This window comes from Armigeres subalbatus, chromosome 1, assembly GCF_024139115.2.
Source record: "Armigeres subalbatus isolate Guangzhou_Male chromosome 1, GZ_Asu_2, whole genome shotgun sequence".
NCBI classification, from domain to species: Eukaryota; Metazoa; Arthropoda; class Insecta; order Diptera; family Culicidae; genus Armigeres; species Armigeres subalbatus.
Window position 1 is genome coordinate 210,373,424 of NC_085139.1, and position 15,224 is coordinate 210,388,647.

Consider the following 15,224-nt stretch of genomic DNA (forward strand, 5'->3'; position numbering starts at 1 on the left):
CGAAGGTAAATTTCATCGAATTTTCGAAGTTTTCACCAAAGATCCAACAACAGAAAAAATGCACTGATAATATTGCTTCATTGCTTATCACTATTTATGTAAAACCTTACAAATACGCCACTAAGAATATTCAGTTGTATACAAAGAGTTTCCATCTGCCATTTCCCATTTCCATCCGTCACCATCAAACCATCAAAAGGTGAGAACGATATTGATGGGAAAGCCCACTTAGCTGCGGGATCATTTAAAGTACATAAAATTAATGTGTTATGAAAAGTAAGGGAGCCGGATGCCATTCTTATGAAGTGACACCTATGATGGTGCAACGAGAGGGGAAGGCGAGAGCACCTTTTTTTTACGGGATCGAAGTTCCGGCGATAGACGAGTGAAAAAAAAAACTCACGCATATCGTCTGCGAGATGAACCATTTTATTAATGTAAATCGTGAAAGAAATTTATTGCTTCGTGCGTTGAAAGGTGCACAGGAAGTTTGGGACAGTAGGAATAAAAAGTAGAAATCGTTCTGCATGTTTTGCAGTCGGCCCGGAGAGAGGTGTGATTTATACGCGCAGGGTATTGAATTTTTCACGGCTCACCCACATGTGGGAACCAAGCTACAACGTTCGACATTCACCTGTCTTTCATTAAACAGCTGGATCGTTAACGTTGATTTCACAACAAGCTCTTGTGCGCAGTTCTGGCTTTGGAGACACCTCCGAAGACAAAGAACGTGACATAATTCCGAGAAATGGTCGCCGCAGCAGCAACGTGAGCAGCCACACATGTGCGGTGGAACATCGAATCTATCGCTATTATGAGGAAACGAGAACTCGCACCTCACAGCAGATGGAATTTTGAGCGCGGTATTTTTCTTCCATCCAACTATTTTGAGATTTATGGCTTTGGATTCTATCGAACGTGGCACCGCAGCCAATTAATTTCCACATTGATCACACTGTTTAACGGTTGGTGAAACGTGTGCAGCGGTGACCGCCGTGCGTCGTCTCCGACGAGTGCCGCTGGGTACCACCTTCTTCTATTTTGGTCAAATCCAGGGTCTGCGGTAAATTCCCAATCACGAAACGGTGTGGTTCGAGCGAAGCAGCTCATTCATCATAAAACTTCATCACCGGGCGATGACAGCAATTTACGCCATCAATACGTGTAATCATTTTCGGCCATCATCATCATCAGCATCATCATCATCTTGGTCCATCATGTCGTTGTCGGCGTCAATCGTGACGATGACGACGCCGCTATCAGTGCGAAACGCACGTCTAGTGAAATGTACTCCGGCCGCGGACTGGGGAGCTAACCGACGCACTTCATAACCGTCAATCCATGCCACTCGAAGCCGACATGAAATCAATTTGTCGTTTTCTGAACCCGAAGATAACCAATTTCTTCCATTTTTCACGTCTGCTCGATGAAGGACACGCTTTCTTCGCGGATATCTCATTGCTGTGAACAATGGAACGGAATCAGTTGCATTCGGCCCAAAGTTCGTGGAAATGGGAAAAATAATTAATATATGGACGAAAATGCTTACATAATCTGTACAGATCGAATAAAAACTCTTTAAGAATGTGTAGTAGATAAGCTCCACAACAATAATTAGACCTTATATGTAAATGTGATTGATTCTTCAGGGATTTCCAAAATCTTAGGAAAACCCCATTTGACCTAGTTAAAGAAACAAACTCTCAATACACCGACAAAGATAGAAGGTGCTCCGAAAGCAGACTGTAGTCACATATTCGATTTACTCTTTTTCGATTTGAAAGAATAATCACGTAGACTTATCTCCAAAGTCGTAAACAGAGCGATAGTCCTCGCTTCCGCACACATGTGACCGTGTAGAAGAATCTTTTTCCCGTCTGCGAGAATTTCTTTAGAATTTCACATGATTCAATTCAAGCCAGATAATTGACACCATTCGAAGCGAAGCCAGAGGGATCTGCTTCGTTTTCCCCGAGTTATGGATTCTGCTTCCCCGTGAGTTATTCCGACAAACGCTGCTGTGATGCGGGTTCGAGATGCAGCAGCGATCCGCTCAAGCTGTCAATTTACTCTAATGAGGTGAATTACACGTACTTTCAGAGCTCCCTGCTGGAGTCAAATTACTGCTGCTTACAATGGACTCACGGGAGATGGCCAGGTTCTTCGCCGTCTGCACCTCCCAGCCCTATAAAACAGCCGGTGTAATTGAACTGTTGTTGTTGCTGCTGCTACTTCTGCACGCTGCCGGTTGCCATTCCCCTTCCCAAAAGGGACACACCGAAAAAACGATAAATCGCTCCACTAGGTCTCTCAATGGCCGGAGTGGTACTGTGCAAAATTTATTTGTTTATCACCAGTCGGTAGTGACCGCGCGGCGCTCCGACGGTCGTGTATTTCGTGCGCGTAGACTGTTTCTGAAAAGAGTTGGACGAAAATTTATTTACCTATGCCACCGTGGGAGGTGGGGTCCGATTCCGTGCGATGGCCGACGAAAACAAACTCGACCAGAAAATCAACCACATAAATCTCACTTTTCCCGTGGCTCGGGCGATCACTGGCTCTGCCGTGCCGTTGCTGAGGCCGTCGCTTTTCTGTCTATTATCATTTTAAAATATGTTCCGTGTAAGCCGCGTGTAACCCAATTACGGATGGGGGACGCAGTCCCTCAAATTAATCACTTCATGCAAACGCTGACGTTTGGCGTGGCTGCTAGAAATGCATCAGATTCAAATTGCAACGGGAACAGGCAACAGGGCATGTTTACAAACTGAACCGTCATCGTGGAGCACGTACAGCCCGGTGGCGGCGACGACGGTTGCATGAACGACGGGAAACCCCAACTGTCGTAAGGTGCGGCCGGCCGTGCCATGCGGTTGTTTACATTTCACGTTTCATCTACCACAGCAAAACTCCCGAACTTGCTCCGAGGTGTTCGATAATTGCGGAGGCCTCAAAATGTCAAACAGTTAATCCACTTGTAACTTAGGTGGGCTGTCACGGCTCTGCAGCTGTTCGTCTTTTACTTAGCTGCCATCTTTATTCACCACTCCACACCTGGAGTCAGCTGGTCACCTCATCCGGGAGCACCAAACAGTATGGGCAATTTCCTAACGACAAACCACTCCACCGCAGTTCAGATAAAAAGAGGCCAACGCAAAAGATTTTGGAACCGAATTTAACCAGCGCCGGACCCGCTTCTGGCTGCCGCCAGCAGCCATCAAGACCCGTCGTTGTCCACCACTTGTGTAAACAAACGCAAGACTGACCTATTCCCACCCGTCCCGCCACTCACCAGGGACAGTCCCGAGCCCTCGCCACTCTCGATGGGTATTTGTTTGGAAAAAGAACAACACGCAACAAAACACAACGTTCTTACCACATTTCCCTGTCTTATTTTACGATCATCAGCTTCCTTCGGTGGTCGACGGTGGACGGCGGTGAAAAAAAAGCAAAAATAACATTAAACTCTTTCACCGCAACAGATTGCGCTCCCCTCTTCCGAAAATAGTCCACCGTGCGTCGTCGGTTTGGCGGTCCGGGCGCTGACACCGCGCGTTCACCTTGCGCACACGATCATCATCTGTCCATCGATGTCCGACCCAGCGATGCCAGATTGCTTCAACATCAATTCCGTAGATTAACCAGCCCTATTTCGGCGCTCATCCACAATACAAGATAACAATACGACCACTAAACTTCAACATTTATAGTTACTGGTCTTGTTATATCCTTATTTTCATGAAAATCCAAAAACGAAAGAGTATAGGCACAGTGCCCTATATAGATTTCCACACTCGTCATAAAGGCAATTGGCAGTTGCTATACATATTTTTGACAGTAACTATTTCCAACGCTGAGATTATCATTTCCCCATTTTATTTATAGAACTTCTATTGATTCAACATAGATTCAGTTTAATATTATGGACTTTTTAATTTCCAGGACAACTCCAATTCTAAAGCTGATTACTTGGCTCTTTAGTGCTAATAGGTTTGAGTATTCTTGAATATCGACCCTACATGGGAACAATCCCGAGAAAAGTTTTCCTATTTTAAAGACGGAAATGCTCCGATGACAATCCGTAACTACGAAATAAGCAAGGATAGCGTTGAACCGAGCCCAACACAATGTCTAAATTGGATTGCTTCGCAAAGGTGTATAAGAGTAAGACTGTACAGATAGAAAAAACTGGATCCTTTCTCCTGATTACACCTGTTGGAGTGAATCCAGTTGGGCTATGTAACTGGTAGTTTAGTTTTCTCAAATTTATGCAGATCTCTCTTCAGTTTAGGCAGATGATAAAGTTTTCATCACTTAGGAGATCATCTTGACCATTATAAATTAGTACTGGCGGTGCCAGAGTTGTGATAATGTTCGTTCACCAGCAATTTTGACGTTCATTCATAATTCGGCCAGTACAGAAGTTAAACAAAACCCTATTTTGACGCTGAAATTAAGATAGCAACCAAGAAAATCACCTAAAATATCGACATTATAATCCATATTTGGTGCAAAAATTCCTCGAAAAAAATCTTGGAATAATTATCCTGGTCAAACGTCTAAGACGAGTTAAGTAACCTCCATTTAATTCCACCACAATTATATAATTGGTGGAATTAAATGGAGGTTACTTAACTCGTCTTACACGGTTGAATACATTCCACTAAAAAGAGTTTAAAATATTTTTTCTGATCATCCTGGTGTTATTTCATAAATTTATCCAGAAATGCATCGGAAAGCCTTCCAGGAAATATTTAAAATAATTCTATATGAAATACTCCCAGGAATTAATTCGGTAAGCCATACACATATTTCTACCTCCAATTTTGTTTTTAAAGGAATACCTTCGGAATTTAGGTATTTCATTAAAAAATATTCCAGGAATTCATTTTAAAATTCCAACAGGACTTCTTTTAAAAAATTCTCCGCAAATGAATTCAGAAATTGTTATCGGAAACTCACTAACTTCGAAAAATTTCTTCGGAAATTTCTATAAGAAAACCAAATCCCGCAAGGAATTCTTCTGGGAATTCGTTCAGAAATTCTAAGGATTTTTAACGGAAATCTTCCAAAAAGTCCTTTTGTAACATTTTCAGAAATTCCTACAGGAATTTCTTAAGAAATAATTTCATTAATGCCCAGAGCAATCGCTACAGCGAAAATTATATTTTTTCTGAAATTTATCCAGCTCAATTCCCTCCAAATAGAAATGATTTTTTTTAGGAATGGATGAAAAAATGGTAAGACGAAATTCTATGAATATCCGAACGAATTACAAAAAGAATTTCTAAAGGATTTTTGTAAAACAATTTTCGAAGTTCTTAACCTTCCAGGACTCGCATGGTCCTGGATCGGTCAAGCAGTTCCGTCTCTGTTGTAAACGACACGCGAGCTTTTTTCGGAGGTGTTGTACTTTTTACAACGATGCGAGTCCTGGAAGGTTAAATTTCTTCAAGATTTTTTTGTATATTCAGCTAAGAGTTCTCCTCCAGAGATTTCTTTGGAGAACTCTCACAAAATTATTCCAAAAAAAATCCTGAATATTCTTGGGAAATTCCTCCAGATATTCAATTGAAAGTCTAATAGTTTGGAAATTCTCTTAGAACTTTCTTCAGAACTGCCTCCAGCATATTTATTTAGAAAACCTTAGGGAGTTTTATATGGATTTCTTAGAATTTTCAGAGGATTTCCCGTAGAATCTTTCGAAAAACCTTCTGGAGAAATTCACAAAGGATGTTGAAAGGATGGAAGAATGTTCAATGGAAATTATTTGGAACTCCTGGTGGAGGTCCCGAAATAATTTCTGAAGGAATTTACAAATGATTTTTAGAAAAAATTTCCAAAGAAAAACCCGAACGGATTTCCTAAAAGTATTCCTAAAGGAATTTCTGAGAAAATTTCTAAATAAATTTTGAATGAAGTTTCTAAAAGAATTCCTTGTGGAACTTCCGGATGAATTGATGAAGCGATTTTTGAAAGAATTCACGATGGAAGGTCTAATGGAATGCCTAGTTTCTCCAGATATTTCTTCGAGAATTACGTCAGGATTTCCTCCAGGAAAATTTCATTTCCTCATCTGTGTGTTCTATATTTATAGCACTAGGTAGTTAGAATTAAATGAGGTAAAAATCATTAATAAATTAAAAATCACAGATACTCCAATTGAAATTAAAAGTGCAAAAATCCGTAGATTTCCGCAGAAATTTTCAAATTTCCGTAGTTTTTACCTACGGATCCGTAGATCCGTAGAAAGCACTCAATTCCGCAAATCTACGGAAATTTCCGTAGATCTGGCATCGCTGGTCCGACCATTCATCGGATGCGAGCACACCTCACAGGAAGCGGCGCCATTAGCGTCTTCTCTCTACAAGCTAATGTCAGTCACAGGGCACCTCAATCAAACGTCGATCGATTGCGACGCACCACACCGCACCGGCACCTCGCCGTGACATGCCGTGTGGTGAATAACCGAAATTGACGTTTGTTGTTTCACCTTTTTCCTGTGCGCTAGCGATGGGTGAAGGTGGGAGCGTCGCACCGGTCGTCGCTCGCATTTTCCCACTAATTAAGTGTCCTTCGACGGTTTGAAGCGGTGTCGGGTTCGCCTCCGGCGTGACTTCGTGCGAACTTGCGTGCGTAGGCACCCCCAACTTCACTCGCAAGAAGAGTGATAGAAAAATTAGCCCAAAGCAATTGACGTGAGTATTAAAAATCCATTTCACCACCCGCGACAATACGAACGGCGAGGCGACCGGGCACAACCTGAGTGATTGCTTCGACTCATCCGGCGGCGTGGGGACACGAATTGACAAAATACCGAACCCCGGTAGTTATGTGAATGTGAATGCAGACCGAAATCTCCGGAGGAGGCTAAGTAAACACTTTTTGTTGCACGTCGTTTGACGTTTATTGCCGATGACATCTCGCGCCGTGGACCATTAACAATTATGTGTATTGTTATTGGTGCCGTTTTTTTTTTTCGTAGCTGTGTGTTTCGTTCGCAACGGGAGGTAACTCCGCTGGTGGTCAACGGAAGAGCGGCACCCGAAGATATTGTGACAGCGAAGTTGAACCGAAAAGAATGCATTTTTTGCGACTGTGATGACTTTGAGGTATTCGATCGCAGAAAATAGATATCCAAATCGATTTGACGAAGTAAAAAGTATGCTGATGCCAATGGTGAAATGGACTATTTGTATTCACCACTGACTGAGAGACGGAACATGCATGTAAATATTTCAAAACTTATACTTTCAATTAATTATTTTCACAGACTAAGCGAACCGAAATAAAAAAAAATCTGGAAAATCGGGGAAGGTCAGAATAATTTCCTGTGGAACACCGTAAGAATTTCCCGTGGAAAATTGGAAGATGTTTCCGTGGAAAATCGGATGAACTTCTCGGAGAAAATCGAAAAACAAATTTGGTGTTCCAGTGGAGAATCGGAAGACCTTCTTGTGGAAAGACAGAAGACTTTCCCGTGGATAATCGGACGAATTTCCCGTAGAAAATCGAAAGGATTTTCCGTGGAAAATCAGAAAACGTTCCTGTGGAAAATCGGAAATATTTTTCGTGGAAAACTAGAAAAGTTTTCTGAGGAAAATCTAAAAAATGTTCGTGGAAAATTAAAAAAAACAATTCCCGTTGTAAATCACAAGAAATTTTCCCCTGGAAAATCGGGAGTTTTCTTTTGATAATCAGAATATTTATCCATGGAAAACCAAAATAATTTTCTTTAAAAAAACGGAAAAAAATCACAAAGAAAATCAAAAGACGGAAAACCTTCTCTGGGGAAATCGAATGACGTTCCCGTGGAAAATAAAAAGAATTTCTCGTGCAAGTCAGAAGAATTTCCTGTGGAAAATCAGAAAAACAATCCCCTGGGAAATCGGAAAAATTTCTGCTGGAAGATTGAAGGTCGTTCCCGTGGAAAATTTGAAGAATTTCTTGCGGAAAAACTGGAAAAATATCCCATCGAGAATCGGAAGAGTTTTCCGTAGAAAGTAAAACGAATTTTCCGTGGAAATTCGGAGGAATTTCCTTTAGAACATCTGAATGATTTCCGTGGAAAATAGGAATAAATTCGCGTGGAAAATCTAAAATTTTTTTTTTGCCAAAAATCAGAAGAATTTCGGATGAAAAACCGGAAAAAAATCCCAAGGAAAACCATAAAAGTTTCATGTGGAAATTGTTTGGAGGAATTTTTCTTGGAACACTGGAATAAATTTCTGTGGAAAATCGAAAGAATTTCTCGTGGAAAATTGGACATCGTTCGCGTGGAAAATCGAAAGAATTTTCCATGAAAATCGGAAAAGTTTACCGTGGAAAATTCGAAAAGTTTCATTTAATTATTTTCAATTTCTCGTGGAAAATAGGAAAATAATTCCGTGGAAAATGGAAAATTGGAGAAATCTCCCGCGAAAGTTTGGATGAAGATTCTGTGGAAAATCGGAAAAATTTCTCGTAAAAACTGGGAAAATTCCCAGTGGCAAATCCAGGGAATTTTCCGTAGAAAGTTTGAAGAATTTTCTTTTGTAAATTGAAAAAATTCCCGTAGATAATCTGCAGAATTTCCCGTGGAAAGTCGGGAAAATTTCCTATAAAAAAAAAATGAAAATTGTAAGGATTTTCCTTGGAAAACGGGAAAAATGTTGTGTAGAAAATTGGGAGAATTTCGCGTGGAAATTCGAAAGATTTTCCCTTGAGGATCGGAAAAGTTTACCTTGGAAAATCGGAAAAATGTCCCTTCTAAGATGGGAGGAGTTTCCCGTTGAAATCGGAAGACGTTCTCGTGGGAAATCAGAAGAATTGGTCATGGAAAACTAAAATAATTTCCAGTGGAAAATTTGAAGAATTTCTCGTAAAGAACGGGGAAAATTTCCCGTGGAAAATTGAACGAATTTTCCGTGGAAAGTCGAAGAATTTCCTCTAAAAAATAGAAAAAAATTCTCAGTGGAAAATCGTAAAAAATTCGCGTGGAAAATCTTAAAAATCTCCCGTGGAAAATTGAAAAAGTTTCCCGTGGAAAATCGGATGAATTTTCTTTGGAAATCCGGAAAAAAATCTATGGGAAATCGGAAGAATTTCGATCGAAAATCGGAATTAGTTTACCATGATAAATCAGAAAACTGTCCATCCTTAAATCGGAAGACGTTCCCGTGGAAAATCGGAAGAGTTTTCCCTAGAAAACTGGAAGTTCTCAAAAGTTCCCAGTGGAAAGTTGGAAAAAATTTGCGTGGAAAATCGAGAGTTCCCAGTGGATAATCGGAAGACTTCCCGTGGAAAATCGGAAGAGTTCCCAGTGGAAAATCGGAAGACTTTCTCGTGGAAAATCGGAAGAATTTTTCATAGAAAACTGGAAAAAATTCTTGAAAAATTTCCTGTGGAAAATAGGAAGAATTTCCTGTGGAAAATCGGAAGACTTTCCTGTGGAAAACCGGAATAATTTCCATTAGAAAACTGGGAAAAAAAATTCATGGACGTTCGCAAAAGCTCCCAGTGGAAAATTGGAAAAATTTCCCGTGGGAAATCTGAAGAATTTCCAGTAGACAATTTGAAAAAATTCCCGTGGAAAATCGAAAGAGTTCCCACTGGAAAGTCGGAAGATTTTCTCGTGGAAAATCCGAATAGCTCCCAGTGAAAAATCGAGAGACTTTCCCGTTGAAAATCGGAAGAATTTTCTCAGAAAACTGGAAAAAAAATTCTTGGAAAATTAGAAAAATTTGCCGTGGGAAATCGGAGGAATTTCCAGTAGACAATTGGAAAAATTTCCCGTTGAAACTCGGAAGACTTTTCTGTTGAAAATCGGATGAATTTTCTATACAAAACTGGAAAAAAAATCTTGGAAAATTGGAAAAATTTGCCGTGGGAAATCAGAGGATTTTCCAGTAGACAATCGGAAAAAAAATCTGTGGAAAATCGGAAGAGTTCCTAGTGAAAAATCGGAAGACTTTCCCGTGGAAAAACGGAAGAACTTCCAGCAGACAATTGGAAAAAAAATACGTGGAAAATCGGAAGAGTTCCCAGTGGAAAATTGGAAAAAAAAATCCTGTGGAAAAGCTCTCAGAGGAGCTCCCAGTGGAAAATAGAAAGGATCTCCTGAGAAAAACCGGAAGAAGTTTCCTTCTAAAATCGGAAGACGTTCCCGTGGAAAATCGAAAGAATTTTCCATAGAAAACTGGAAGAAATTTCTGTGAAAGTTTGCAAAAGTTCCCAGTGGAAAATTGTAAAAATTTCCTGTGGGAAATTGGAAGAATTTCCAGTAGACAATTGGAAAAATTTCCGTGAAAATCGGAAAACTTCCCAGTGGAAAATCAGAAGACTTTCCCGTGGAAATTCGGAAAAAATTTCCATAGAAAACTGGAAAAAAAATCGTGGGCGTTCGCAAATGTTCCCAGTGGAAAATTGGAAAAATTGGAAATCGTAAGAATTTTCAGTAAACAATTGAAAAAAATTTCCTCGGAAAATCGGAAAAGTTCCCAGTGGAAAATCGGAAGACTTGACCGTAGAAAATCGGAAGAATTTTTTATAGAAAACTGGAAAAAAATTCTTGAAAAATTGGAAAAATTCCCTGTGGAAAATCGAAAGACTTTCCTGTGGAAAACCGGAAGAATTTTCATTAGAAAACTGAAAAAAATCGTGGACGTTCGCAAAAGTTCCCAGTGGAAAATTGGAAAAATTTCCCGTGGGAAATTCGGAAGAATTTCCAGTAGACAATTTGAACAATTTTCCCGTGGAAAATCGAAAGAGTTCCCACTGGAAAGTCGGAAGACTTTCCCGATGAAAAGCGGAAGAGTTCCCAGTGGAAAATCAGAAGATATCCCAGTGGAAAATCGGAAGGCTTTCCCGTTGAAAATCGGAATACTTTCCCGTTGAAAATCAGAAGAATTTTCCATAGAATACTAGAAAAAAAATCTTGGAAAATTGGAAAAATTTCCCGTGGGAAATCGGAGGAATTTCCAGTAGACAATTGTAAAAAAAAATCCTGTGGAAAATCGGAATACTTTCCCGTGGAAACTCGGAAGAATTTCCCATAGAAAACTGGAAAAAAATTCGTGGACGTTCGCAAAAGTTCCCAGTGGAAAATTGGAAAAATTTCCCGTGCGAAATCGGAAGAATTTCCAGTAGACAATTTGAACAATTTTCCCGTGGAAAATCAAAAGAGTTCTTAGTGAAAAATTGGAGAAAAAAATCCCGTGGAAAAGCTCTCAGAGGAGCTCCCAGTGGAAAATAGAAAGGATTTCCTGAGGAAAACCGGAAGAAACCGTGGAAAAGCTCTCAGAGGAGCTCCCAGTGGAAAATAGAAAGGATTTCCTGAGGAAAACCGGAAGAAGTTTCCTTCCAAAATCGGAAGACGTTTCCATGGAAAATCGGAAGAATTTTCCATAGAAAGCTGGAAAAAAATTCTTGGAAAATTGGAAAAATTTCCCGTGGGAAATCGGAGGAATTTCCAGTAGACAATTGGAAAAATTTCCCGTGGAAAATCGGAAGATTTCCCAGTGGAAAATCGGAAGAATTTTCCATAGAAAACTGGAAAAAAAATCGTGAACGTTCGCAAAAGTTCCCAGTGGAAAAATGGAAAAATTTACCGTGGGAAATCGGAAGAACTTCCAGCAGACAATTGGAATAAATCTACGTGGAAAATCGGAAGAGTTCCCAGTGGAAAATTGTAAAAATCCCGTAGAAAAGCTCTCAGTAGAGCTCCCAGTGGAAAATAGAAAGGATTTCCTGAGGAAAACTGGAAGAAGTTTCCTTCCAAAATCGGAAGACGTTCCCGTGAAAAATCGGAAAGAATTTTCCAAAGAAAGTTGGAAAAAATGTTTTGGAAAATTGTAAAAATTTGCCGTGGGAAATCTGAGGAATTTCCAGTAGACAAGTGGAAAAAAATTCCTGTGGAAAATCGGAAGACGTTCCCGTGGAAAATCGGAAGAATTTTCCATAGAATACTGGAAGAAATTTCTGAGAAAGTTTGCGAAAGTTCCCAATGGAAAATTGTAAAATTTCCTGTGGGAAATCGGAAGAATTTCCAGTAGAAAATTGGAAAAATTTCCGTGGATAATCGGAAGACTTTCCCGTGGAAAATCTGAAGAATTTTCCAAGAAAACTGGAAAAAAATCCTTGAAATATTTGCCGTGAGAAATCGGAGGAATTTCCAGTAGACAATTTGAAAAATTTCCCTTGGAAAATCGGAAAACTTCCCAGTGGAAAATCGGAAGACTTCCCCGTAGAAAATCGGAAGAATTTCCCATAGAAAACTGGAAAAAAATTCTTGGAAAATTGGGAAAATTCGCCGTTGGAAATCGAAGAAATTTCCAGTAGACAATTGGAAAAAAAATTACGTGGGAAATCGCAAGAGTTCCCAGCGGAAAATTGAAAGAGTTTCCCAAGGAAAATCGGAAAAGAGTTCCCAGTGGAAATAGAAAAGATTTTCCGAGGATGGAGCTCCCGTGGAAAATTGGAAGACGTTCCCGTGGAAAATTGGAGGAATTTTTCTTGGGAAACTGGAAGAATTTCCCGTGGGATATTGGAAAAAAATCAGTGGAAAATCTGAAGAATTTCCAGTAGAATATTAAAAGACGTTCCTGTTCAAAATCGGAAGAATTCCGCGTGGAAAATTGGAGACTTTTCCGTGGAAATTCGTTTCGAGAGGCAAATTGAAAGAATTGTTCTCAGAAAATTAGAAGAAATTCTCGTGGAAGTTTGAAAAAAAAAATCCGAGGAAATTAAAAATAATTCTGTTTGGAAAAATTCAGAAGAATTTCTTGTGGGAATCAAAAAACCAGTTATGGTGGAAATAAAAAACTTTTCAATGCAAATTACAGGGTTTTAAATACTCTTTTAAATATTGTATCATCTTAAAAATTAGGATACTTTTTTCCAGCATAAGAAAATATCAACCAGTTCCCGAATTCACCTGTCCGTCCCCTGCTTCCGAAACACAGGTTCCAAAATAAAACAAACGTTCGTGTCCTCCCCTACGCTTCAGCATCCCAGTTGGTCTCTTCCGAGTCTGAAATGTCGTAGTCCTCATCGACGTTGCCGCCGTCGCCGCCACCGTGTCGCCGATTCGACGATCAAATAAATACCATATCAAGGTAACCCCTGCAGAATTAGACTCATTCCCCCCTGGTAAACAACTTTCCTTCGTCGGATTTTGCCAACTCACCCCACTGACTTACATTTCGCCCTCGTCTATTTTGGGTAGACGTAGCATAAATACTTCCATAAGAGGAGAAGCGCCGGACGACGCCGGGCCGCGGTGTGTGGAGGAAAAATCCTTTGCGTTTTCTCCGAACCGAAGATGACGTAAGTGTGCGAGGCGAATACCGGCAAGGACGTCACGCACGTAGGTACTGGATGGAAGGTAAACTGCCTCGAGGAATCACGCACCGTCAACGAAGACAACTCTGACATGAGTCGACCCATGAGCCTCCTTCCTGGGGAGGGGGGAAATAAATGATTCTTCAATTTGCGTACCCACCAACCGACCAACCGACCGGTTGGTTGCGAAACTCCGGTGTGAGCAGGACAGAAGGCGCCTGGCTGCCTGCCTGCGGATAACCTGTGAGTCACCGTGGCGTCAGCCATTCAGGTCAGGTCTTGAATAAGCATTTACCTAAACGACGACAGTCAGGCACAAAGAGCATCACCAAGAGGCCAAACAGAAAGGCAGAATGCGGTGGCTTTTTTCTTATTCTTTAGCGAAACCTTAATCACCGATCCGGAGGAGGAGATAGGGAAGCGAAAAGAAAAAAAGTTGAAACCCCTAATGGAACAGGTTACGGATGCGATACGGCGAGAAGGGACAACGAAAAGAGGTGTTGTCCGAAGATAATTGAGTGCGAAGAGAGCTGTCAAAGGTAGCAACGAATCGGACCAGCAGGGGGTGCGGTAGTAAAAAGACAAGGAGTCGACAGGTCATTCATTGAATTGTTGGAAAATTAAGTCAGGTACGGTCGGTGCTCTCGAGTCGACAGCTCATCGGAGACCCCATGGAGAGGTTGTTTATTTTCTTTTGCGGTCAAATAATACCTTTTCACACCCTACACCCGGCAGCAATCGTATCCGGTAAGCCCCGGAATGACGACTGTGTTTTACTAACGATTCCACTTCTGTGAGCAGAAGCAATTAGATTTGACCAAACAACTCGATTCGGGTGTTTGTGTAAGCTACTACATACCTTGACCGGAGTGAGTGGGGATGGAGGGAAGGGCCATCGTATCCCTTGCAGGAAAGCCACCGTCGTCGTCGACGACGATGATGGCGATACAGAGAGATAGGACCAAAAGGTTCACGTAATTAATTATCCCCAACTTCAATCAGAGCGGCAGAGCCTGGCAAAAGCTTCGACCAGAAAAAAAAGCCAACACATATGACGTGGGATTTGGTTGGTTAGAGCAGGAGACAGTGGTTGGAGGGGCTTAACCTCAGGGATTCAGGGGGTTAACATTTTGATTTTCCGCTCTATCCGTACCCTGATCCAAGCAGGTTGCCTTGCCCTGGTGGGGTGAGTAACCTGTGATTAATGCTTTGTTCATGAGAGTGCGAAATTGGTTTAATTAAATTTCAAGGACTACTGTGTTCGTCTCAGTATCTGCGAAGCACACCTCTTTTGTTATGGCTACTGCGATCATCTGTCATCGGTTTAATTAAAAACTTCGTACGACGCAACCTTTTGTTTACTGCTATTCATAATGGCTCAAAAAACGGCTACTGGCAGTCGTTTGCTTTGCCGATATGGGTACTCAATTGGCAATTCCGTCGCTTTCTTTCGCAGGCTGCTTATCGTCTTTTAATACCGTTACCGTAAACAACAGCTCTCAACAGCATGCAAAACAAAGGGTCTCACCTTTTCTTTACCTTCGCTCACTTGAAACCGCTGTGTTTACAAGGAGTTGAATTACCTTGAAATTGGTCTTTCATTCACTCCGGGCGAGCCGAAGGGTTACGACGGCGAGAGCACCTTGCTGGCAGCACCGACCATATTGTGCACCAGCCGTGCGAGTCGTCATGTTTCATCGCCCGGCTAGAGCTGCGCTGCTGCTGGATCGCGCTGAATCGTTCACAGCTGTTGAATGAATGCGATTTATCCGTAGCGCCCAACCGGACGAGAACTGCACCACGGTGCGAGAAAAATGGGTTCCTTCAACCCGAGAGCCTCTTTTATTTCATCTTTCTTTTTATCGACACTAACGAAAACAAACAATAAAACTAATCAACAATAT

At 41.2% G+C, this 15,224-nt stretch overlaps 1 protein-coding gene across 2 annotated transcripts in view; it reads right to left on the bottom strand.

The window, feature by feature from the left end:
* The window catches only part of LOC134205723 (zinc finger protein 1), a 116,005-nt gene that overhangs the window by 81,607 nt on the left and 19,174 nt on the right, over positions 1–15,224 (bottom strand). Inside the window, exon 1 of one of the 2 annotated variants that reach the window (XM_062681265.1) lies at positions 14,904–15,171. The exons of the other annotated variant lie outside the window; for it this stretch is intronic. Coding sequence (XP_062537249.1) covers positions 14,904–14,922 — 19 coding nt within the window. The 5' untranslated portion in view covers positions 14,923–15,171. Of the gene's footprint in view, positions 1–14,903; positions 15,172–15,224 lie in introns of those variants that run through there. 2 annotated transcript variants of the gene reach the window in all.